Source organism: Phyllobates terribilis, unplaced genomic scaffold (genome assembly GCF_046119375.1).
Source record: "Phyllobates terribilis strain yellow unplaced genomic scaffold, ASM4611937v1 Scaffold_3__8_contigs__length_932513732, whole genome shotgun sequence".
Classification (NCBI taxonomy): domain Eukaryota; kingdom Metazoa; phylum Chordata; class Amphibia; order Anura; family Dendrobatidae; genus Phyllobates; species Phyllobates terribilis.
The window spans coordinates 908,473,366-908,498,696 of NW_027362763.1; the positions used below are offsets into that span (position 1 = coordinate 908,473,366).

At 42.5% G+C, this 25,331-nt stretch overlaps 1 protein-coding gene across 2 annotated transcripts in view; it reads right to left on the reverse strand.

Moving 5' to 3' along the window:
• The window catches only part of ANAPC1 (anaphase promoting complex subunit 1), a 186,128-nt gene that overhangs the window by 103,788 nt on the left and 57,009 nt on the right, over positions 1 to 25,331 (reverse strand). For both annotated transcript variants that reach the window (XM_073672779.1, XM_073672780.1), the window contains exons 15-20: positions 21,337 to 21,397; positions 8,582 to 8,769; positions 7,111 to 7,185; positions 6,510 to 6,775; positions 4,243 to 4,334; positions 310 to 458 (exon numbers count right to left, since the gene is read on the reverse strand). In XM_073672779.1, coding sequence (XP_073528880.1) covers positions 310 to 458; positions 4,243 to 4,334; positions 6,510 to 6,775; positions 7,111 to 7,185; positions 8,582 to 8,769; positions 21,337 to 21,397 — 831 coding nt within the window. The remainder of the gene's footprint in view (positions 1 to 309; positions 459 to 4,242; positions 4,335 to 6,509; positions 6,776 to 7,110; positions 7,186 to 8,581; positions 8,770 to 21,336; positions 21,398 to 25,331) is intronic.

A 25,331-nucleotide genomic window follows, 5' to 3' on the forward strand; every position in this document is an offset into this window, starting at 1 on the left:
TTCAGCACAATTTTGTAATGCAAAGGAAAGGCATAGCTGTAATGGCGCTGTAACACAGACTAGATGGATACATGTGGTGAAGAAATCTGCTTTGTTGTTCTTCAGACGTTTTCGGTGCACAGGGGCTGGACTGTACACTGGGCCTTCTCCTCCCTGCCTGTGATTCCCCGGCTGCTCTGCCTACGAGGAGGCTCGTCATTCACAGATTGGAGGCAAGCCGAGAAGCCAGGAATCACTGCAATCTTCACATTTGATAAATGTTAAACATTGGACATGCGATCTCAGGCAAACCCGTCAACTCATTTTTACCAGTGCTACAAGCTTGCTTCTCTCACATATCCCAGGAAGGTAAGGGAAAGCTAGCAGCTTTTCTCCCTTTAGACAAGAGCTCAGCCATTGATAGATACTTGGTGGATCAGAAGTAAAAAATGATGGATAATTCATGAAACCGATCTGAGCTGAAACGACAAAATAAAAAGATTAGAAGCATATTATTGCTTATGTATACAATATTGTAACAGCGATCTAGATACCCCAATGAGTAGAATGGTGGTAAATATATGGTATTGGCCACTACTTTACATCTCCTAGGAATCTCCTGCTTCCTCTGATGTCAGTCAGATTCACCTTCACTTCCAGGCTCTGGGAACTGACGGGCTGGTGGGGACTAGCCGCACGGGTTGCATTTAGAGCCAGCTCTTTCTCCTATCTGTATGTATACCACAGGGATACACTGCTGACACACTGCTCACTGCTGGAGATAGACTACTATAGGGCGCACAGAACCATGATTTAACAACGACCAGTATAAAGCCTGCAATGAATCTCTGCACTATCAGTATAATGAAGACAACTGCTTAATAGGCAATGTCATACATCAAAAGACAACTACATAAAAGCAGCAATGTGACTAAACTGCTACCAATAATTGAAAATGTTAAAAGTATCTGGTAGGAAAAGGACGGCTGTATCGCAGATTAAATAATAAAAATAAGGTGCTAAATAGAACAAAATATAAATAGCATACTAAGGTGAGAGGTAATAAGTAAATTACCCTCACTGTATGTTATAAAAGTGCAGCGTGTGTCCATATGATGAAAGATCTGTAGTAGTTGTCCTGTGGACATGGCAAGTAAATGCAATCCCACTTGAAATATTAGATAAAGTGCATCCTGGATTTGTGGAGGAAAAACTTCTCCATGCTATGGGGCCCCGGCCAGCAGCGTTCACAAGGTAGTGTATACAGTCCGTATGGTACCGATAGGAAGGGAACGTCACCACCACTTTTTTTGTATCTACAGACCACTGTACCTGAAGTGGTGACGACATCTACTCAGTGGATCTTTCATCATATTGATAATAATGGTACTCAAAAAAAAATTTAAAAAAATCAGATTTCATGGGCTGGGCTTCATAGAAGAAACAACATAGCTGCAAAGGACCTTCACCAGGCCCACAGCTGCCATTACAACCCATCAGCACCTTGCGATCATGTACACCAGCAATCACTGGTATCAGCATTGCAAATGTTGGATAAAAAGCTGAATTTAAATGATTGAATATGTAGCGATCAAAGCTCGCTCTGCTTGCTGCTGTTCTAGGCAGATGCTGGCTGTGTAACACAGTCTGCCTGTGCGTGATATGGTGAGGGCTATTCTCCTGAGTCTGGTTCACACATGCAGACCTGATCTGGGTGTACTATTAAGTGGCATGTTGTGAAGAATTAAAAAACAACTTGAATATAATAACTACACTGTCTTATTTGTCATCAGAAATTCTCACCATGTATATATTTGTAGTCAATATAGCGGTATGACACCATTCACTGCACTATATTATGTCATGAAAAATGGGGGAAAAAAATTCCAAATGCGGTGAAGGAAAAAAAACAATTCCGCTAATTTTTTTTTCCTCAGCATGAATCCACAGGTCAGTGCAATTAGAGCCATATCAAAACGTGAATATTTTATTTAATAATGCTGCCATTCACCCAGACATGCCTGATAACCGCTTCTGGGCCAAATCCTGACTGAGAACAACCCATTATAATTTGAATGAGGGGTCGCTCACTGTGGAGTGGGTGCTCAGAGGTAAAGAGAAATCTAATATATAGAGAGAAACTCGGCACACCAATATGGATATGAAAAAATTCATAGAATTCTGGAGGTACAGCAAAAATTAGTTTATTTACTCAAAAATACAATCCCTTTCTTTAATGAGAGTATATTGGTCATATATCACAAAGCATTCTTTGTCCAAAAAAACATTGTTAACCGACGTTTCGACCTATGAAGGTCTTTATCAAGGTTTACTTAGCTCAAATGGACATATGCTAATGGGACCAGAGGGGTACTGATAACATGGGCAAGGGTGCCTCCCGGAGGGATATGTCGGTGCTCCGGGCGAGATCTGGAGAGTTTCCTGGCAAACTGTCAATGTTTGGTTGACCGAGCCACTTAGTTGTCACTTTGGTCTTGTGACATGATGCTCCATCATGTTGGAAAAAAGTATTGTTCATCCCTAAATTTATCCTGGATTGTTGGGAGAATTTGCTCTTGAAGAATATTTAAATACTATTCTTTATTCATGGCAAACTTCTTAGGTAAATTTGTGAGTGAGCCCACTCGATGGATGAAAAGCAACCATACAGGATGCTTTACTGTTGGCACAACACAGAGCTTATGGTAGCGCTCTCCTTTTCGTCTCCAGGCAAAAATTCTTCTAGGCTTCATCAGAAAAAAGAACTTTGCCCCAATAATCTGCAGTACAATTCCTGTACCTCCTGCAGAATATTACTTGGCCCTTGATGTTTTTCTTGGAGAGAAGTGGCTTCTTTCCTGACCTTCTTAACACCAGGCCAGGGAACAGAATAGGGGGAAGATTCCAATTTATATAATTTGTTAACTTTTATTTTTTCAAACTTTATTTGGTTTTTACTTTTTTAGCCTAATAAGTGGGTTTGAAGCTATGGTTGATCGCTTCCATATGGTTATAATGCAGTATTATAGAGTAAGTTACGTTTTCCTACAAAGCACACCACAAGCTGGACTTCAAGGGAGAATGAGGGTAGCAGGTAATTACAACACTTGGCACCCCAAGATTGCGGTGTGATTGACAGCAGCATCTAAATAAATAAACAGCAGCAATCGTAGCTAGCTCTGGTCACTGTTACAGGCAGATGCTGTCTGTGTAATACTGCCGGCATCTGTTTGGTATGGCGATATGGAGCGGACTCTGCTCTTGAACTTACTCCACACTTGGGTATCTGACAAATAAAAATATTATGTTCTACGTCAGGAAGGTGTTAAAGCAGAGTTTTGCTAACTTTTCCTGCTCAGTGCTCACCATACTGACTAACATAATACCTGGGCCTCCCCAGACAAAAAGAGGATTCATATAGTGGAAGTGAAATTTAAAACATCACCCAATTTTTCTTTTCTTGTCTTGTCTTCTGAACCCAGAACAACAAAATACGGAAAAAATGAGTCAATGATGTTATTAAACTAAAGATTGTTTTAGCAGTTGAAAGGACTGAGCAACTTATAAATCACTTCCATAAAAACTCTCCAGCTGTGCTCACCAACAGCTAAGATTAGAAGGAGAAAAATCGGCACACTGTCCCTTTGAAACAATTGAGTACTTGAGGAAAGGACTCGTGGTCCAAACTTATAGAAGCTGGAACCTCAGCACCACAAAAGAAAATGAAATGAGACCGTGGGTTTTGCTGCAGTGTAAATTTATTTTGATCCGGCAAGGAGTCAAAAACAGATCTTGTCCGACGTTTCGACCAGGAACAGTCTTGGTCAAGGACATCTGTTGCGGGTACAGGTAAGCAGAAATCTAGTAGAGCAATAACGTAAAACGTAAGATCTTTCATGTCAAGGAGGACCTGTGTGGAGCAGGAGCCAGGATTCAGGAAATTCAGCAAGCAGGGTGTAAGCCGTTCCCTCCTTGCCATGAAAGAGATCTTACGTTTTACGTTATTGCTCTACTAGATTTCTGCTTACCTGCACACGCAACAGATGTCCTTGACAAAGACCGTTCCTGCTCGAAACGTTGGACTAGATCTGTTTTTGACTCCTTGCCGGATCAAAATAAATGCACACTGCAGCAAGACCCACAGTCTAATTTCGTTTTTCTTTTGTGTGGCTGAGGTTTCAAACTCACCAACAGCTAAGCGGTGCCTCACTGGAGAGGCCAGCCTTAAAATTCAATAAGCACTTGGTAAAGTATAAAACATACTTGGTTCCATGCAATACGTCTGCCCGGAGTTCCTGAGAAGAGCTGGATAGTCTCTGAAGTAAAAGTCGATATAAGTGGGCAAGTTCAAATCCCTATGAAAACAAATAATCAGATATATAAATAAAATGTGAAGCAGCTTGTAGTCTCCAATCTAGTATGATGCACACACTCAGTTAAATGGCTAATATTGTATTTAAAAATAATGGCATTAAAAATAAACTCATATACGGTCAGTTAGCAAATCACACTTGTTTTGTCTATGGAGGTAATCACCATAGAATTAAAATGGCCTGTCTTGTTACACTGACAGAAAACTGCTCCAGAATGCCAATATGCTCAGGTGTCTGAGCATGTGCAGTAAAAAGCTACACCTCCTCCTTTCAGGTGTAGCAAGATATGTTTCTTTTGGATATTCTGACCTAATACTGGAGATACCAAGGGTGCTGAGATAAGAAGAGGCTGCTCACACTGTTGTCCGCCATATCTGATCTAATACTGGAGATACTAAAGGTGCTGAGGAAAGAAGAGGCTGCTCACACTACTGTGCACCATGTCTGGAACTTTTTCAGTTTTATTTTTATTCATATTTGAACCTAAGAACTTGCGATCGCATTCTGAGTGCTGCTGGGAACCTGTATGCTTTTCCATCAGCAATCGCTCCATTTAAATGCCGCTGTCATGATCGACAGCAACATTTAAATTAACATCAGAAGTTGCCAGTAGTCGGCATCTGTAGCTCGTGGAGTGGGCTCAATTTCTGAGTCTGCTCTACACATACGGACCACCGGACCACGGCATAGATGTACATTAAATCTATATGCAACAAGGGGTTAAAAGTATCTTGCAACCTATTTACAAACAAATTTGTTTTATTCATCTAATTATTTCTATTTCTTTAATGAAAGAGAAGCTACGTCCTGCCTATTATTAAGTCTTTTATGGCATAAACATAGGTGTTTATGCCATAAGTGATCCACTTAGCATTTGTGACACATTAGGTGGAAATTTGGTGAGGGAAGCAAAAAAAAAAAAAAAAAACACCAGTGGACGCCATATCAATAATTTAACTACAATAGCTAAACACGGAAGCAGGGAGATTACCACCAAATGCACCAAAAATTGTGCCTAAACTTTTTTCATGAATTTAACCACATTTATTAAGTGTTTTAGACACACTTGCGTTTTGTGTGACAAGAAGGAATGACTTAGCTTAAAAGAGGGCATGTCATTAATGTGACTCAGTGCATCAAAAATGAACCAAAACCTTGGCATTAATTTCTCATAAATTAAGCCAACTAATAGGTGGTGTAAACTATAATCTGGTTCATTCTTAGATAGTCTAGTCTATCAAACAGCCTGCGATAAATTTGGTGCATTTTAAGACTATCTTATCTAAGGATCCACGTACACAATCGACCAGCGATAACGGCCCATTGGTTAATATAAATTGGCAGTACTTGGAAGTCTGCTTACACACACAGACTTCACAAAACCAAGAGCACTGAACAATCTGTAATAAGTTTCAGTCCTGTTTCATCGGGTGATCGACACGGTTTACATTGCTGGCTTACCATGAAACAAGAAGTCCAAGGAACATTTATTTGCTCACGATAATCTTTGCACTAATAGTATGACAGTACTGATAATTATGATATATATGCCCCATTGTGTTTTGAATGATTTAGCAGAGAATACTAATAGGTACGGGATCAATCCAGGAGTTTCAAACGAATCAGCAGTCTTAAAGGGGATGTTCGGTCAAAACAAAAATGTTTACAGGGGCTTGATACGCTAAATAATAAACAACGCGATACTCATCGACCAGCACTTAGTTGAATCTAGCGCGGGCCGTTCCATGGTCTGCCTTTACGCTGGAAGGGAGACTTCACTGTTCAAGCAGCAGAACAACTCCTGTGGCCTGTGATTGGCCGCCACAGTCAGTTGACATCCGGAGTGCATCACCCGTGAAGTCACAGATGACACGCTGCGTAACTCACCCAACCACGGTAGCCAAACACAGGACCATTGGTCCTGCAGCCAATTTGAACAGTAACAACATTCAGCCGGCATAAATGCAGACTACGCAGCAGGCTGTGCTGCATCTAGGTAAAAAACTGGTAGGCGAGTATGGCTTTTTGTTGTTGTTTTTTTTAACTTACCAAGCCAATAGAAAAATTTTAATTTTGCCCAGACAACCTCTCTAAAAAGGTTTTTGCACAAATTTATACAATGTTAAGGTCTTGTATGCATTATCTATTACTAAGCACCTTGCCAGCTGCAGGAGCAAGGTGACCAGGGAACGAATTCCTTCTCTCATTAATGTGTTCAGTTTAAGCTCTTCGTAGGTCAGATGAAGCACATAGAATATGGATGGGATGTAACTGAAGAGAAGAGCAGTGGTGTCCAGACTAAAAACTTGCTGGATATCTTCTTTAAAAGCAGACACTTCCACAGGATCCAGCTGCAAAGCTTTTGCCAGCACATGAAACTCAACATTTCGGTGATAATCTGAATTTATCAGGTACTCCCAATCCTAGAGATGCATACAAACAAGTTAATGCATGAGAAATTCTAAGAAAAACTTATGTTTAGCACATCAAAAAGTTTATAGTCAACTGTACAACACTTAGAATTCAATGATCCATATTTTCATTAAATAAAGATCTCTGATGGTAGCTTAAGAAAGTATACTTGTGGAAGTCCGAAAACTCAAAAATCACAAAAGTGTATTGGTATGTTGACCCTTAACTCAGTTATTAGAATGATTACATTTTCTTTCTTCCTCTGAGGGGTTTTCTTCCTCATCAGGACAAGAATATACAAACGTAACCTGGTTGTGTAAATGCAGCCTTACAGAATATGTTTTACCTCGTCACATCCAGTTTCTGATGGTCGGGCCTTCTTAGGAGCAATTACTGGAGACAATAAGTTTTCAAAATCAAGCTGAAAAATAAAACAATGATTGAATATTCAATAAAATCCTGCAAATAAACACCAATCTAATATGGTTTGGACAACTCCACTACGATTAAACGCCTTGAATGCCTAAAGACATGTCCACATTGCAGATCATGCTCCGTATTTGCAATCCAAAAACAAAAGTGGATTAAAAAAATGGAGAAGTGCAGTAGTTGGTCAACTCCTGGTTTTAGCTTACAAATACTGATCAAACTATCAACTACCAACTTGTTAAGTTGGACTGAAGCAGACCACCTCCTTTTACGCTGCCAAATGCATAACCAAACTACGCCCCCTTCCTCCTTCAATGCATCCTTCACACTCATCTCTTCCTTAAAGAAGTTCTCGAGTAATCGAAAAAGATAAAAGAAAAAAAAAAAGAAAATGTCATTATGAATAAATTCCTAAATACTTTTATTACCAAGCCCCATTCATTTTGTATAGGTAGTTAACTACTAAGATACATTAATATGGCCACTGCCTTACACGGACAAGAGAAGGTCTTAAAATGTTCAAAGGATATGTGTCTGTGGGCATGTGCAGTAGGTAGCTCTGCCACTTCCCTTTATGTATAGTAAGATTAGTTTCAAGTGAATATTCTGATCTAATAAAGGAGATACCTGGGATGCTAAGGTAAGAAGAGGCTGCTCACACAGCTGTCCACATTGTAAATCTGATCTAATACTGGAGATACCTGGGGTGATGAGGTAAGACAAGGCTGCTCACACAGCTGTCCACCCTGTTTCTGATCTAATACAGGATGGACATACCAGGGGCGATGTAGTAAGACAAGGCTGCTCAAACTGCTGTCCACCCTGTCTATCTAATCTAATACTGGACATACCAGAGGTGATGATGAGGTAAGAGAAGGCTGCTCACATTGCTGTCCACCCTGTCTAATACTGGAGATACTAGACGTGCTGAGGTAAGAAGAGACTGCTCACACTGCTATCTGCTTTGAATGTTAAGAAGCTGCTGAATCTAGGAGATAGACAATACGTGGTATAGGTTTCTCTCCAGGTCACAGAAGCAAAGTTTACTATTGCACATGCTTACAGACACCTGTACTATTAACATAGAACAGTGTGAAAGAACAACGGTTATTTTAATGCACTATAGTGAATATGTAGCTAGACAAAACAAATGCGATTTGTATTTAGGTATGTATAAAGATATTGTTTTCATTTTTTCTATAGCTGGTAAACCCCTTTACCTAGTAATATAGGTGTTGATAAATAAACATTGCTATATTCTATATCAACTAGGATGATTACTATGACTTAACGGAAGGAAGAGGCTAAAACCCACAAGAATAACACTGTGCAGTATTGGACAATGTCTATAGGTTTTGCGCATCATTCAATCTCATGCACACACTTACATTGTGAGTCCAGGGCAGTTTGTCAGTGTTATAGCCCATCATATTCATGAGGCAGGTAACAAACAGATTCCATTCAGAGTGATTACTGGGGCCTCCTGGTGCATTGTGGCAGTTATACCATTTCACAAGCATCTGTACAGCTACTTTTTTTGGCAAGATGTATTTAATAGCTTGAAGACATTTTTTTACTGCAAAAAAAAATAAAAAAAGATGATGTAAAAAGACAATTTACAGCTGCAGTAGAAGAAATGCAAATTCCATCAATAAAGAGCAAGTTTTTTAAAGCCAGAATAGCATTTTTTATGCATTTTACCAAGTAAGACTTAGGCCTGAGTCACACATCTGTGTTTGGTCATATAAGACTCCATCAAGTTAAAGTCAAAAGACAAGCTGGCAGCGTCACAACCTCTGTTGTCGGGTATCCCAAGGCTCCTTCTCTGTCCCTAACGCTAGGGGCACCCTGGCTATCCCTGTTCCCCGGTTTCCTTCTAGTTGTGAAGACGCTGGGGCCATGTACCTTGCTGAGCTCCTGAATCCACCCTCAGTCTGTTCCCTCCTCCCACCCAGGGAAGAGGGAAGTAGTAGTGTATGGTAATACACCAACCAGACATTCAAGATAATACGTACAGGGATAAAGGAAAATACCAATCATACAAATCTGCTCTCACAGAGAGAAACACCAGGAGTGAAGGAAATGGAAAACCAAAACTAGGAGAAGGAGAGGATTTGTACAAAACCAAGCAACAGTCTTTAGCCAAGTCCACCAAACACCTTCTCAAAAAACAAAACTCCACCAACTCTTGAACTATGCAGCTTGAAGGTAACTCTGGCAATTCCTCCTTGCCAGAGTCCAGTATACATAGGAGAGGAGAGTGGTTAACACTGAACAACTGAGAGCATCAGCCAAGAAGGCTTTCAGGAGCTCTCAACTAAACAGATTAACCCCTGCACTGCTAGAAGAAACCTGCAATATTTAATATGAAGGTGAAGTGCTTCTAATCAGTGTAGTAGAAGGAGAAATCAGACGGCGCGGTCTTCTAGTTCCTCTCGGTCCTGGTAAACCCGTGACCATACCTGCCTTCTATGAGAGACCTCAGGGCCGGGTTTATCAGGGTGTGCCATGTGAAAAGACAGGAACAACCTGACCGCATGGACGTCAGATGCAGGTACCCACATCCTCTCTTCAGGACCGTAACACTTCCAGTGTATCAGTATCAGATATTGAAGAGATAGCCGAACGAAGCGAGAATCAACGATCTTAGCAATCTGAAATTCCAAATTACAATCAACAATAAGTGGAGATAGCAGTAGTGGTACAGAGGACGCAATGTATTTTTTGAGTAGAGACCAGTGAAACACATTATGAATCCTAAAAGGTGCGCAGCAATGCAAGGTTGAATGCTACAGGATTGACGATGGCCACAATCTTATAAAGGACCTGGAACCCAGGTTCCAAGAGGGCACCTTCAACTTAATGTTCCTTGAGGACAACCACACCAAATCACCAACACGGGTCCAGACCCACCAAACGTCTCCAATCAGCCACACTCTTATATTTGGACCTCATCTTCTTCAAATTATTAAGAACCCCTTGCCATACAGACATAATAGAAGATGAAAATCGTTCCTCTTCAGGTATTCCTGAAGATCGATCTCTATTAAAAGAGCTGAACTTCGGATGAAACCTGTATGCCCCGAAGAACAAGGACTTGCCAAGTAGACTCATGACAACTGTTATTCACCGCAAATTCAGTTAGAGGTAAGTATTCCAATCCTCCTGATTCTCAGATACAAAACAACTAAGATACAGTAAGTCTCAAGATTCTGGTTAAAATGCTTAGTTTGTCCATTACACTGTGGATTAAACGCTGAAGAAAATGACAGATGGATCCTAAAACGAGAGCAAAACGCCTTCCAAAATTTGGAAATAAATTGCACCCCCCGATCAGAAACAATATCGGTAGGAATCCCATGTAATTTTACGATCTCTCTGATGAAAACTTGTGCCAAGGTATTGGCTTTGGGTAACGAAGGTAGATCAATGAAATGTGACATCTTACTGAATATGTCCACCACCACCAAAATTACAGTATTACCTGCCAATACGCGTAGTTCAGTGATGAAATCTACCGAAAAATAAGTCCAAGGTCTACTGGGAATCGCCAATGGTTGGAGAGACCCAGGCGGACAAGTATGACGGGTCTTAGAACACACACAAACACTGCAGACGGCAACATACTCTTCAACATCCTGATGCACCGTTGACCACCAAAAACATTGAGTAAGGAGATCTGTGGTGGCTTTACTACCAGGATATCCAGCCAAGACCGAATCGTGATGTTCATTTAAAAAGTTTAGATGGAGAATTGAGATTCACAGATACAAACAGTTTACCTAATGGAAAGGGAGCTGGGGCCCCCCTGAGCCTCTAAAACGTCCTTCTCAAGATCGGAGAATAAAGACGCAATAATCACCCTTTTTTGCAGTATAGGAACCGGGTCGCAATTATTTCCAGCCCCAGGAAAACAAAGATAATTATCTGGTGGAGAACAACGCCCATCTTGCCTGTCTAGGCGTTAGATTCTAGATATACAAGATTCTTCTGTTCCGTGATTACCATGACCGGATGAATTGCCCTCTTCATAAAATGATGCCACTCTTCAAAGGCACACTTGATTGCCAAGAGTTCCCTGTTACCAATGTCAGTTTCTCTTAGCGGATAACAGTTTCTTAGAAAAAATATACACACGGACGCCATTTACCAGGAGATGCACCCTGCAACAATACAGCCCCTACTTCATTCAGACGCATCAACTTCTACAATAAATGGCTGAGTGACGTCAGGCTGTATGAAAATAGGCGCGGATGCCAAACAATCCAAGGTACCAAATGCTTCATTGGCCGGACTGTACCATTTTGAAAAATCTGTCCCTTTCCTGGTCATATCAGTCAGAGGTTTGGCCACTAAAGAAAAGTTTTTGATGAACTTACAGTAGCAGTTGGCGAAACCCAAAAACCTTTGTAATGCCTTTAAAGACCTCAGGATGATCCCAATCCAGTACTGTCTGGACTTTCGCTGAATCCATGCGGCAACCGGTGGATGATAAAACTTAGCCCAGAAAAGGGATCTCCTCAACCGAGAACATACATTCCTCTGGTTTGACAAATAATTTAATGTTTCTGAGTATCTGTAAGACCTGCCTGACATGTACCTGATGTTGCTCGAGGTCAGGCGAATAAATGAATACGTCATCAAGATAGATCACAATAAATCTTCCTGCCAGGTGACTAAAAATATTTACAAAGTGCTGAAAAACAGCAGGAGCATTAGTCAACCCAAATGGCATCAAAAGGTTCTCAGTGACCCTCAGGTGTATTGAAGGCCGTTTTCCACTCATCCTCCTGTGATACGAATGAGATTATATGCTCCCCTGAAATCCAGTTTAGAAAATCATTTTGCACCTATGATCTGGTTAAAGAGGTCCGGGATGAGAAAAACCCTTCAGCAACGGGGGATGAGGATATGATATGATATGACCCTTTGCCAGACTTTCTGCGATATACTCCTTCATGGCCTGCCTCTCTGGACCAGAGATATTACACTGCTCAAAAAAATTAAGGGAACACTCAAATAACACATCCTAGATCTGAATGAATGAAATATTCTCATTGAATACTTTGTTCTGTACAAAGCTGAATGTGCTGACGACAAAATCACACAAAAATCATCAATGGAAATCAAATTTATTAACCAATGAAGGCCTGGATTTGGAGTCACCCCCAAAATTAAAGTGGAAAAACACACTACAGGCTTATCCAACTTTGATGTAATGTCCTTAAAACAAGTCAAAATGAGGAACAGTATTGTGTGTGGCCTCCACGTGCCTTTATGACCTCCCTACAACGCCTGGGCATGCTCCTGATGAGGTTGCGGATGGTCTCCTGTGGGATCTTCTCCCAGACCTGGACTAAAGCATCCGCCAACTCCTGGACAGTCTGTGGTGCAACGTGACGTTGGTGGATGGAGCGAGACATGATGTTCCAGATGTGCTCAATCGGATTCAGGTCTGGGGAATGGGCGGGCCAGTCCATAGCTTCAATGCCTTCATCTCGCAGGAACTGCTGACACACTCCAGCCACATGAGGTCTGGCATTGTCCTGCATTAGGAGGAACCCAGGGCCAACCGCACCAGCATATGGTCTCACAAGGGGTCTGAGGATCTCATCTTGGTACCTAATGGCAGTCAGGCGACCTCTGGAGGGCTGTGTGGCCCTCCAAAGAAATGCCACCCCACACCATTACTGACCCACTGCTAAACCGGTCATGCTGAAGGATGTTGCAGGCAGCAGATCGCTCTCCAAGCCGTCTCCAGACTCTGTCACATCTGTCACATGTGCTCAGTGTGAACCTGCTTTCATCTGTGAAGAGCATAGGGCGCCAGTGGCGACTTTGCCAATCCTGGTGTTCTGTGGCAAATGGCAAGCGTCCTGCATGGTGTTGGGCTGTGAGCACAACCCCCATCTGTGGACATCGGGCCCTCATACCACCCTCATGGAGTCGGTTTCTAACCGTTTGTGCAGACACATGCACATTTGTGGCCTGCTGGAGGTCATTTTGCAGGGCTCTGGCAGTGCTCCTCCATGCACAAAGGCGGAGGTAGCGGTCCTGCTGCTGGGTTGTTGACCTCCTATGACCCCCTCCACCTCTCCTGGTGTACTGGCCAGTCTTCTTGTAGCGCCTGCAGCCTCTGGACACTATGCTGACAGACACAGCAAACCTTCTTGCCACAGCTCGCATTGATGTGCCATCCTGGATGAGCTGCACTACCTGAGCAACTTCTGTGGGTTGTAGAGTCCATCTCATGCTACCACGAGTGTGAAAGCACAACCAACATTCAAAAGTGACCAAAACATCAGCCAGAAAGCATTGGTACTGAGATGTGGTCTGTGGTCCCCACCTGCAGAAACACTCCTTTATTGAGTGTGTCTTGATAATTGCCAATAATTTCCATCTATTGTCTATTCCATTTGCACAACAGCATGTGAAATTGATTGTCAATCAGTGTTGCTTCCTAAGTGAACAGTTTGATTTCACAGACGTTTGATTTACTTGGAGTAATATTCTGTTTAAGTATTCCCTTTATTTTTTTGAGCAGTGTATATAGTCTGCTCTTTGGCAGCTTGGACCCAGGAATAAGATTGACGTCGCCATCATAAGGACGATGGGGAGGAAGTTCTTAACACCACTGCTCCAAGAACACATACCCAAAGTCAGACAGATATTCAGGCACAGATTCGATACCTACCCTGGCTAGCAGTGTACCCAAGCAGTGTCCTTGGCAATACTCACTCTACTTTACTAACCTCCCGAGTCTGCCACTCTACCACAGAGTTGTGCAGCGTAAGCCAAGGTAGTCCAAGAACCACAGGAGAGGGCAGACCCTCTAACACATAACAGTCAATACATTGAGCGCATGGCCCCTACCTGTAGATGTAACCCTCGGGCAACTTGAGTAAAATACCCCTGGCTCAAGGGTGTGGAGTCAATGGCGATTATGGGTATATGTTTAGACAGTATGTGGCTGAGGCCCTGGACGAACCTAGCGTCAATCAAATTAAATCCCGCCCCACTGTCCATAAAGGCAGAAATGACCACCTTATTTTTGCAGAGATGGATCTCAGCCGGTAGAAAAAATTGTGACCTTCCCACGGAGGAGATATGTACACCCGGGTTGCTAACCTCCACGCAATCCGGGCTCATTAGTTTTTCATCGGCTGTTTACGATCAGGTAGGGAAGGACAAGCACCCACAAAATGAGACTTTCCCCCCACAGTAAAAAACACACTCCCCCCATTTTTGCCGAACTACAGTTTGACCAACAGAACAAGTCGCCCCACCCAACTGCATGGGTTACTCAGACCCATGTTCCCTTGACCCCAGACCCATTTCAATTTGGAGTGTCTCTTTATGTCTCTGGCAAAGACGGCGATCCACCAGGATAGCCAGAGACAAGGCCCCCCTCAAGGGAAACCGGAGTCTAATACAAAGCAAAGGAATCTTTCACCCTTACAGATAGCCATTGACAGAACTGGCTTTGGAGCGCAGGGTCAATCCACTTAGTGTCTGTGGACCACCCCTGGAACTCAGAAATACTCCTCCGCTGGCCTGTCTCCCTGCTGAGCTGACGTAGCTTGGACTCAGCCAGGGAGAGGCGGTCGGGGTTGTCGTATATATAAGACTCAGCAGCAGAAAAAATTCCTCCACCGTCCAGAGAGACAGAGTCCGACGGGAGAGAAAATGCCCATGCTTGGGGGTCTGACTGAAGGAGCGAGATTATTATCTCCACCCGTTGCTCCTCGGTTCCTGAGGAGTGAGGACACAACTTAAAGTAAAGCTTACAGGCCTCCCTGAAAACAAACCTGTCATGCCCCCCCAGAGAACATGTCAGGCAAAGCGATCTTGGGCTCCTCTATGGGTTGCCTGGGAGTCACGATCCCCAAACCTGATGGGTTAGGGTGCTGCAAAACTACAGTGTGTAGATCTGCCACCTCCAGGCTGATTTACTGCTTTGATAAGGCAACTACAGCAAAAGGATCCATGATGAGTCGGAAAAAACGGTTTCGGCCAGAGTTAATGTCACGCCTCTGCTGTCGGGCATCCCGGGGCTCCTTTCCCTGTCCATAACGCTAGAGTCGCCCTAATTATCCCGGTTACCCGGATTACTTCTAACGGTGAAGACGTTGGGGCCACGTATTTTGCGGAGCTTCTGAATCCGCCCACAGTCTGTTCCCTCCCCCCACCCATGGAAGAGGGGAGTAGTAGTGTATGGTAATACACCAACCAGACTAACAGTAATACAGAAAGGGAAATACCAAACATACAAATATGCTCTCACAAATCGAGGGAAACACCAGGAGTGAAGGAAGGTGGGAACCAAAGTAGGAGAAGAAGAGGATTTGCACACAACCAAAACCAAGCAACAATCTTTAGCTAAATCCACCAAACGGATTCTCAAATAACACAACTGAACTAATTCTTGAACCATGCAGCATGAAGCCAACTGTGGAAATGCCTGCTTGCCAGAGTCCAGTATAGATAGGAGAGGGGAGTGGTTAACACTAAACAGCTGAGTGCATCAGCCAGGAAGGCTTCCAGGAGCTCTTAACTGAACAAATTAACCCCTGCACTGCTAGAAGAAACCTGCACTGTTTAATATGAAGGTGAAGCGCTTCTAATCAGTGAAGTAGGACAAATCAGACGGCACAGTCTTGTGGCTCCTCTCTGTCGCGGTAAACCCGTGATAGGCGGTCTGTGCATCCATATATGGACTGCAAAACTCAAATGTGCCATTTAATCCATAGTATCCGCTTAGATCATACATCTGCGTAGAGGGAAAAAAAAATAGAGTGTGTGTATATAAAATATATATTTCTATACACACTACTGAACGTTAAAAATGTAACCCCAGAAAGGAAAAAGTTGTGGAATTATGAAAATCACAAAATTAATAGATGTAATGATAAAACAATTTACAAAATATTGTTTTAATTTTTTTCAACATCTCGATTTATTCAGTATCAAGTATGAGCGCAAAGAGAGGAAATACACGCACTTACACAACTTGGCTGCTATCATTGAGGTTATTAATGGTTGTCTGAAAAATATTCTGCCACACTGAATGCACTTGTACACACAAAGCCGCTGCTGGCCGCTTCCTTTACAATTGCCAACCAACGAAATCCCAAATTTATTCGATGGAAATAAGTCCGAAGATGCTGCAAGCCATAGTATGTTTAAATCTAAAATTAAAAAATGGATCGGCACTCCCTATGTCAAGGTGGTGCTCGTGGAGCAATCATGCTTAGTTCTCAAATGCTGCTGTTTTTTTCTTTATTCACTGGACTTGGCAAACAATTTGCGATTCAGTTCATGCAAATCGTCAAGAATCTTACAGAATTCAGAATATTGCATAGACCAGAGAAGCCCAATAGAGATTCTCAAATGCAACCAGGCAGGCTTCCCCATAATGCCTTGCTACTATCACATCATATGAAATAAATATAAAATATATAAAAACACACATTATATGGTATAGCACAGTCAATCAGGAGGGACTATCAAAGCCTGTATAAAAGCAGAAGCAGGTAATGCAGCAACCATTTAGGGATAGTGAGAGGATGTCACAACTTAGCTTTGGAGAGAAAGTCATAAAACATTGTATAAATACTACAGTCTATGTTTTACAACTGCAGAAGTGAAAAAGATTTGTGTAGTTGTCTGTAAATAATACAGAGCTTCAACTGATAGGGGTAAGGGGCAGATAAAGAGAAAAGTTGGCAGCCTCGATGGAATGATCATGTTGTCATTCAGAGGAGTTTGCAGCTGCTGCATGTCAATTACACTTTTCTTCGTTCTTCATGCAGAAATAAAAAAAAAAGTCTGTGTCTATCAGAGTGTGTGCACATCACAAGCTTCCATACGGAGTTTTTCTTCAATGTTTTTTGGGAAGGATGGGGAATAATTATATTAAAAACTATACCAAGGAAAATGAACTAAAATTCAGACATTTTTTGGGAAGGGGGAATAATTGGGGTTGAAAACTGTGACAAAAATTAATTATACTAAAGAAAGAAATGTTTGGTAAAAGAAAATGTGGGAGCCACAAGAAGGAGCACCAGCAGCAAGGTATAATTGGCCTCATTTGCCATCAGCAAGTGTACATTAAATGGGATGAAAATGGCACATCACTTGTCTCAATCAAAACAGGATGATGTGACCGCTGACATTGACAGTGTCACTTTGAGTCAGTGTTCTGCACAGTCCTTCTCCTCTACTGCCTTAACAGTTCGTCTATTACATTGCACGCTTTCAGTTCAGACAATGACACCCATCTCCTCTCCAAAGCCACAGCATTCCAGGGAGCCAAGCAAGACATTTCAGAATAGCAACTTATTACAGTTGCTGTATTGGACGACAAAAACAGTCAACGTTTGTACTTTGATTAGATGGGGCTGAGTAAATGGAGGACTTGTTTCAAACACCTAGCTCTGGTTCCATCAGAAGGAATGGTAGGGGCACTGGCAGCCGAGGTTGTAGTAGCGCTCTGAGTCAGGGCAAATCTAGAAGTGGGAATCGGGAGAAGTGGAGCAATGAGCTCAGGACAGTTCATACACTATATTGTTCACACGTGGCGTTTTTAGTGCGCTTTTTATGCAAATTTTAAGTTGCGTTTCACAGCAAAGTCTATAAGGCTGTGTGCCCACGTAGCGTTTTTCAAGCGTTTATGCTGCGGAATTTCCGCAGCGGAAACGCTTGTGAAACGCTAGGTAATCCGCACCCCATGGTCCCCAAGGGGATTCCGCATGTTCTATTCACATGCTGCGGATTTTTCCGCAGCGTTTATGCTGCGTACAAAAATCCGCAGCATGTCATTTAATTTTGCGGAAGCGCAGCGGAACTCCCGCCATTGACTTGCATTGAAACGCATAGAAACCGCGACTGTACATTTGTACAAGCGGCTTGTATACGTCTCTATGTGCGGATGGTACCCAGTTCTGGAGGAGAGGAGACTCTCATCCAGACCTGGGTACCATTGTACCGGTGAAAAAAAGAATAAAATAACAAATAAAGTTTATATTCACCTGTCCGGCGTCTTCTCTCTGAATGCCGGCATCGCTTGAGGACCTGCGGTGACGTCACAGTCATGTGACCGCAGGCCCTTCACCGCTGTGTCTCGCGATATGCCGGCAGCCGGGAACCAGACAGGAACGAGCGCTGCTGCACACACCGGGGCCTCGGGGATGAGTATAGCTTTATTTGTTTTCATTTTTACGGTTCACACTGTATAAATCCATGCCGTTTGCATGGATTTATATAGTGTGACCTGGTTGTCAAGCACTTTCCAAGTGATGCTATCGCCTGGAAAGCGCTTGTCAATCTGCATGCGGAAACGCATGTGAATCCGCATGTATTATGCAGGAAAAAAGCATGCACAATCTGCATGCGTTTTTTCTGCCAGGGAGATGCAGAAATGATGCAGAAATTTTCTGCTTCATTTCTGCATCGTGGGCACATAGCCTAAGACTTCCGAAATCTCATGCACACACCTTGGTTTTTTTTTCCTGACTTTTGTCAAAGAGCTGCATTTTGCAAAATGTCACTTCTTTCAGCGTTTTCCATCCATTGAAAGCAATGGGTAGTAAAAAAAACTGCTGAAAAAAACACAGGTATCACTTTTGCGTTTTTAGTGAAAAAAAAGCAAGTACAGCAGTATGTGAAACACATTTATTTGTGCAATTTTCCCAAGTTTAAATCATCTTGTCTTGGTCACCTGAGATGGCAGTTTGGATTAGCACAGTTTAATTAAATTAGCGATGTGTTCAAAGTAAAAAGTGGCCAATCAAGGTGTGAGATTGAGCAATACCTGTGGCTGACCAAGGTGTGAGAATGAGATGCCTGAGCAACTCAATAGCAGACCAAAGAGTGAAAGTAAACAGTGTCCTACAAACTCAATGAACTACCAGTGTCTTAAGAAACCTATTCCTGAACAATTCACCTCCCCCCACTGTTGCATTTGTATTTCTGGTTAATATGGTTTCACATATTCTTTTCCCAATTTGCAGGCCAAAAAATATTTTGCAGTGTCGCTGTGCAGGCTCTGCAAAAGGAAAATAAGCTATGGACATCCAGGCTAAAACTAGGAACAACGGCTCTCCGTCAGCACATGAAGTGGGTTCACCTACTCATGGGGGAAAAGCAAGTTGACCAGCAATATGAGGAAGGCTCCCGCTGTCCTGCCCCTTCTCCTTGCACTCATCATTCAGGGTAGCCAGACCACATTCTGAAGTAATACCTGGCTGGTATCATAAACATCATCATCTGCTGCTTGTCATACTCCGACTACTCCCCCTCCTCCTCCATCGCAACAACAGTTATCCATATCAAATAGTGAGGTCAGGAAACAGATTTCATGTGACATCAAAACGTGAAAAAGTTCTGAAGTGATTCTTCTTGGTATGATTTTTTTTACATGACTAAAACCTGCCATTTTTACAGGGGAGTGTAAATGCCTTATATCCACAGCAGATTATTGTATTATATGTATATATATGTATGAGATCTATCAGGCCATTTCATCAGTTCTCACCTAGAAGCACGCCCTTCAGGCTTTGCAAAAACCAAACAGTCTGTCAGCACACCGCCTGATTTGCCACTCTGCAATGGGATAGACTTTGTCCCAGCTTGTGGTAACTAAGAGTACAGTCCGTGTGAGAAATTGATGGTGCTGCCCTAGCTGTGACAAGTAACCATCGTAGCACAGCGCAAAAAGTGCTGGTGAGTATACCAAGCTATATAGTCGATTGCTTGTGGGCTGATAGCTGTATTATTAGCATCAAGCAAAGGGATGCCCATTAGAGATACGTGATTTTAGACCCTCGCTATACATATTTACCGGCTTTTGCAAGGGGGTCAAAATTGGCGTATTAAGCTGTGTTCCCTGCTCACCAAAGCTTTAGCTTAGTACACGCTTGTTAACTGCATGATTTACCAGAAGACCCCACTCCATTCCCCAGAAAGCCAAGCTCTCCTGCTGCTTGTGCCAGTGCTGCGGCTACAGTAAGCAACCAAGACAGTAAGGATTACAGTATATTACATGCTGGAACAGATGGTTTATTTGCCACTGCACCAACAAGAAGCACATCAGCAGAGACACTGCCTGAAAAAACAGGATCAGTCATACCTGGACTGTGTCCTTTCTCTGACAAATACCACGAGTCCCGATGCCATGGACTGCTTAGTAGGCAGACTGGGACAATGGCAAGAATGGGTCAAATTTGCCAGGGGCACACTGTCATGATCAGCCTCCGGGGTTTTCAGTGCAGCAGAAGATTTTGTCAGGTCTAAGCAGACCAGATCTTACATTTGTCAAAGTGTATCAGACTTGGATCAGTGCTGACTTTCATTCGCCTGCAGCTGATGCCAATGGTTAGAACGCAGTGGACAGGCAGATGCTACTGCTGACCTATTCTTTACTGTCCTGCTGCCATCAGTGCTGATGCCCCACAAAGCTGGGCCTCTCCTGCCTGGCCATCATATCTTATCTATACAGTACTGCTTCTGCCGGGGCTCTCGGTGCAGGCTCCAAACAGCCAGACTCCTCATATTCTATACTGCTAATAGATAGTGTTCTATAGCGGCACTGCACAGCTGCTAGGACCCCTACCTGCACAGGCTAAAAAAAAAAAACAGCTTCCAAAAAAATCATTTTTGCAAGGCTATTAACAAGTTATTGCTTCTTCATTTTCTGAACAAACCTGCTGCTACTATAATTTTTGGTGCAGCACTTGTCAAAAAAGCCATGTCTTCATTACTATACACCGGCAGAGCAGGCATCTGCCCCAAAAAGCCATAGGTTTTGGATCATGTTCACATTTTAAAGAGTATAAAAGTCTGAGTGCTGTAGGGTATTAAACATGCTGTTAATTAGCACCGTTTACCATCAGTTTCCTCATAGCCATACAGGTTGAGATCACTTTCACATTAAGGCAGTGTGGGCATTAGAAAGATTCAGTACAGTCCTAGGAGACCTCAGTTACACACGCCATTTCAGAGCAATTGGGAGGCATTACAGTACTTGTGATCTGTGGCGAATAAATCTAATTTATGGAGAATTTGCTCGTCTCCAATATATATAAATTTGCTTTGTGGTTCTATACATGAAGGAATTTTACAGTACATGGCACTTAAAACTCACCTAATTCAGACGTAGCAACATCTGGAATAGATATCCTAACCATAGATCCATTTGTCAACTCCTGTAATAAAAATAAAACCAAATGAACTGCAGTTCACTAGAAAAAAACTGATGTGAATGGCCGCAATGTATATTGGGGTGACTATCAAGGTAGACTACTGAAAAAAAAACTAACCCCATCACCCCCAAGCCATTTTCTGTTTTCTTTTCCTCCCTCTCTTCCAAGAGCCATAATTCTTTTTTTTTCAGTCAATATGGCCGTGTGACGACTTGTTTTTTGAATGACATCAATGATTTTACCATATAGTGTACTGGAAAACTGGAGAAAAAAATCCAAGAGCTGAGAAATTGCAAAAAAAAAAAGTGCAATTCCACAATTGTTTTTATTTATTCACCATGCTCACTCCATGGTAAAACTGACCTGCCATTATGATTCCCCAGGTCAGTACTAGTACGCAGATACCAAACATGTACAAGTTTATTTTATTTAAGTGGTTAAAAAAACAAAAAAAAACAAAGGAAATTTGTAAAAAAGAAAAAAAATGTTTGCTTTTGTCGCCATTTTCCAAGACTGTAGCATTTTCATTTTTCAGGATATAGGGCTGTATGAGGGCTCATTTTTTGCGCCCTTGAGCCTCTTATTATATGTTATTGCAATATTGCTATAACCAAAATAATTTAACTCTGGCAATTAGATTTTTTTATCAATACTGATCGGATTAATTTATTTTATATTTTGACAGTTCGGACAATTCTGAACGCAGGGATACCAAATTTGTGTATTTTTATTTATTTTTTTAATTGTTTTGTTTTCAATGGGGCAAAAGGGGGTGATTTGAACTGGTGCTTTTGTTTTTTTCCCTTAAATAAAAGTCCCCTTAGGGGACTCAAGGCTGCGGTCATGCGATCGCTTGTGCTATACATAGCAGGGCTTCAGCATGTATAGCAGAAATGGCCATTTCTTATGAATGCTGGCCATGGAGTGGTTTTCACAGGAGGATTGTAATAACAGGCACAGGGTCATCAGCAGACCCCTCGGCTATCATGATAACGTATCGGCGCCCCCAGAGTAGAATGACGTGCACTCCTGTCTGCAAGTGTTAAATCACACAATCAAAGTTTGACTGCGGGATTTAACAAGTTAACAGCCGTGGGCGGAGGACTGCTCCACCTGTGGTTGTTAAGAGGCACATGATGGCTTATTAAATCAGCCGTCATGCGCAGGGAAAGATGAGGGGTCAGAATTTGTGCCCACATCAAAGGCAGAGGGACACGAAACATGGCGTAAATATATTTTATATGTCGTGAAAGGGTTAACCCCTTCCAGACTGGGAACATTTTCATTTTTGTGTTATTGTTTACCTCCCCCTCTTTCCAAGAATCAACTTTTTTCACCCCCTGTCGTGAGTTCAAAGTGACCTAGTAAAACGATTCTCCAGATCAAGTAAAAACGGCTTTGCCAGTACTAAAGAGGGTAAAAAAAAACTTTAAACGGGTTGTCCACTACTATGTAAAATATGCCAAAGCGTTTTTATGATGAAAAGCAGCTTCTTTGTAATTACCTCCTGGTGCTGTTTCTGCCTGTGAGCGGCGCCATCACTGGCCTCTCACAGGCATCACGTGACCCCCGGCTGCAGCCGGCTCTGACATCCGCTGACCTCTCTTTTCCATGATAGCTGCAGGGTTGTGGGCGGGGTTATCCTGCGCGTCATACCCAGCATCCACTGCGCGATCTCCCTCTCCCCATTCATTGGGAAAGCGCACGGTGGATGCTGGGTGTGACGCGGTGGGGGTAACCCTGCCCACAACCCTGCAGCCACCGCGGGGACCCCAGCGCTGAGTCACGCCTCAATAGACGGGACGTCAGCGGGGGGTCACGTGATGCCTGTGAGAGGCCAGTGATGGCGCCGCTCACAGGCAGAAAAGGCAGAGGGAGGTAATTACAAAGAAGCTGCTTTTCATCATAAAAACGCTTTGGCATATTTTAAATAGTAGTGTACAACCCCTTTAATGGAAATTCATATTGACACACCAAGTACTGGCCTACAGATAGGCCTTGATTTAATTAGGGGAGGTTGGAAAACCATAAATTCAGGCATTTTTTTTTCTGCTTATGGCATTTACTATATGGGTTAGATAATTTGATGTTTTGAAAGATCGGACTTTTACAGATGCGGTGATACCAAATAAATGCTTTTTTTGTATTTAGATTGGAAAAGATAGGCCAAGTGATTTTAACTTTTAGGTTTTTTTTTCAATTAATTTATAGCACTCTTTCCCACCCACCGGGGCAAGTGAACCTGTGCTTGCACAATATACTGCAATGCTTTAGTATGTCAAAGGCAGGTGTCGGCGGTATAACAGAGCCAGCAACCACTGTGAAAGTTGCAGGACAAGATCCAGCACTTGCTCCATACAAGCCTATCAGGCATCCACCGTACTTTTACAGTCTTTATCAGGAAGTGGATAAAACAATCTTTACACTGTGTGCCGAATTATTAGGCAAAATGCGTATTTTGATCACTTTGATACTTTTTATACATGTTGTCCTACTCCAAGCTGCATAGGCTTGGGAGCCAACTACCAATTAAGTAAATCTGGTGCATCTCTACAATGAGGAGGGGTGTTGTCTAATGACATCAACACCCTATATAAGGTGTGCTTAATTATTAGGCAACTTCCTTTCCTTTGGCAAAATGGGTCAGAAGAGAGATTTGACGGGCTCTGAAAAGTCCAAAATTGTGAGATGTCTTGCAGAGGGATGCAGCAGTCTTGAAACTTCCATACTTTTGAAGAGTGATCACCGAACAATCAAGCGTTTCATGGCAAATAGCCAACAGGGTCGCAAGAAGCGTGTTGGCCAAAAAAGGCACAAAATAACTGCCCATGAATTGAGGAAAATCAAGCGTGAAGCTGCCAAGATGCCATTCGCCACCAGTTTTGCCATATTTCAGAGCTGCAACGTTACTGGAGTATCAAAAAGCACAAGGTGTGCAATACTCAGGGACATGGCCAAGGTAAGGAAGGCTGAAAAACAACCACCTTTGTACAAGAAACATAAGATAAAACGTCAAGAATGGGCCAAGAAATATCTTAAGACTGATTTTTCAAAGGTTTTATGGACTGATGAAATGAGAGTGATTCTTGATGGGCCAGACGGATGGGCCAGAGGCCGGATCAATAAAGGACAGAGAGCTCCACTCCGACTCAGACGCCAGCAAGGTGGAGGTGGGGTACTGGTATGAGCTGGTATCATCAATGATGAACTTGTGGGACCTTTTCGGGTTGAGGATGGAGTGAAGCTCAACTCCCAGACCTACTGCCAGTTTCTGGAAGACAACTTCTTCAAGCAGTGGTACAGGAAAAAGTCGGTATCGTTCAAGAAAAACATGATTTTCATGCAGGACAATGCTCCATCACATGCATCCAACTACTCCAAAGCGTGGCTGGCCAGTAAAGGTCTAAAAGAAGAAAAAATAATGACATGGCCCCCTTGTTCACCTGATCTGAACCCCATAGAGAACCTGTGGTACATCATAAAATGTGAGATCTACAGGGAGGGAAAACAGTACACCTCTTGGAACAGTGTCTGGGAGGCTGTGGTGGCTGCTGCATGCAATGTTGATCGAAAACAGATCAAGCAACTGACAGAATCTATGGATGGAAGGCTGTTGAGTGTCATCATAAAGAAAGGTGGCTATATTGATCACTAATTTTTTTGGTTTTGGTTTTTGCATGTCAGAAATGTTTATTTCTAAATTTTGTGCACCGATATTGGTTTACCTGGTGAAAATAAACAAGTGAGATGGGATTATATTTGGTTTTTATTAAGTTGCCTAATAATTCTGCACAGTAATAGTTACCTGCACAAACAGATATCCTCCTAAGATAGCCAAATCCAAAAAAAAAACAACTCCAACTTCCAAAAATATTAAGCTTGGATATTTATGAGTCTTTGGGGTTGATTGAGAACATAGTTGTTGATCAATAATAAA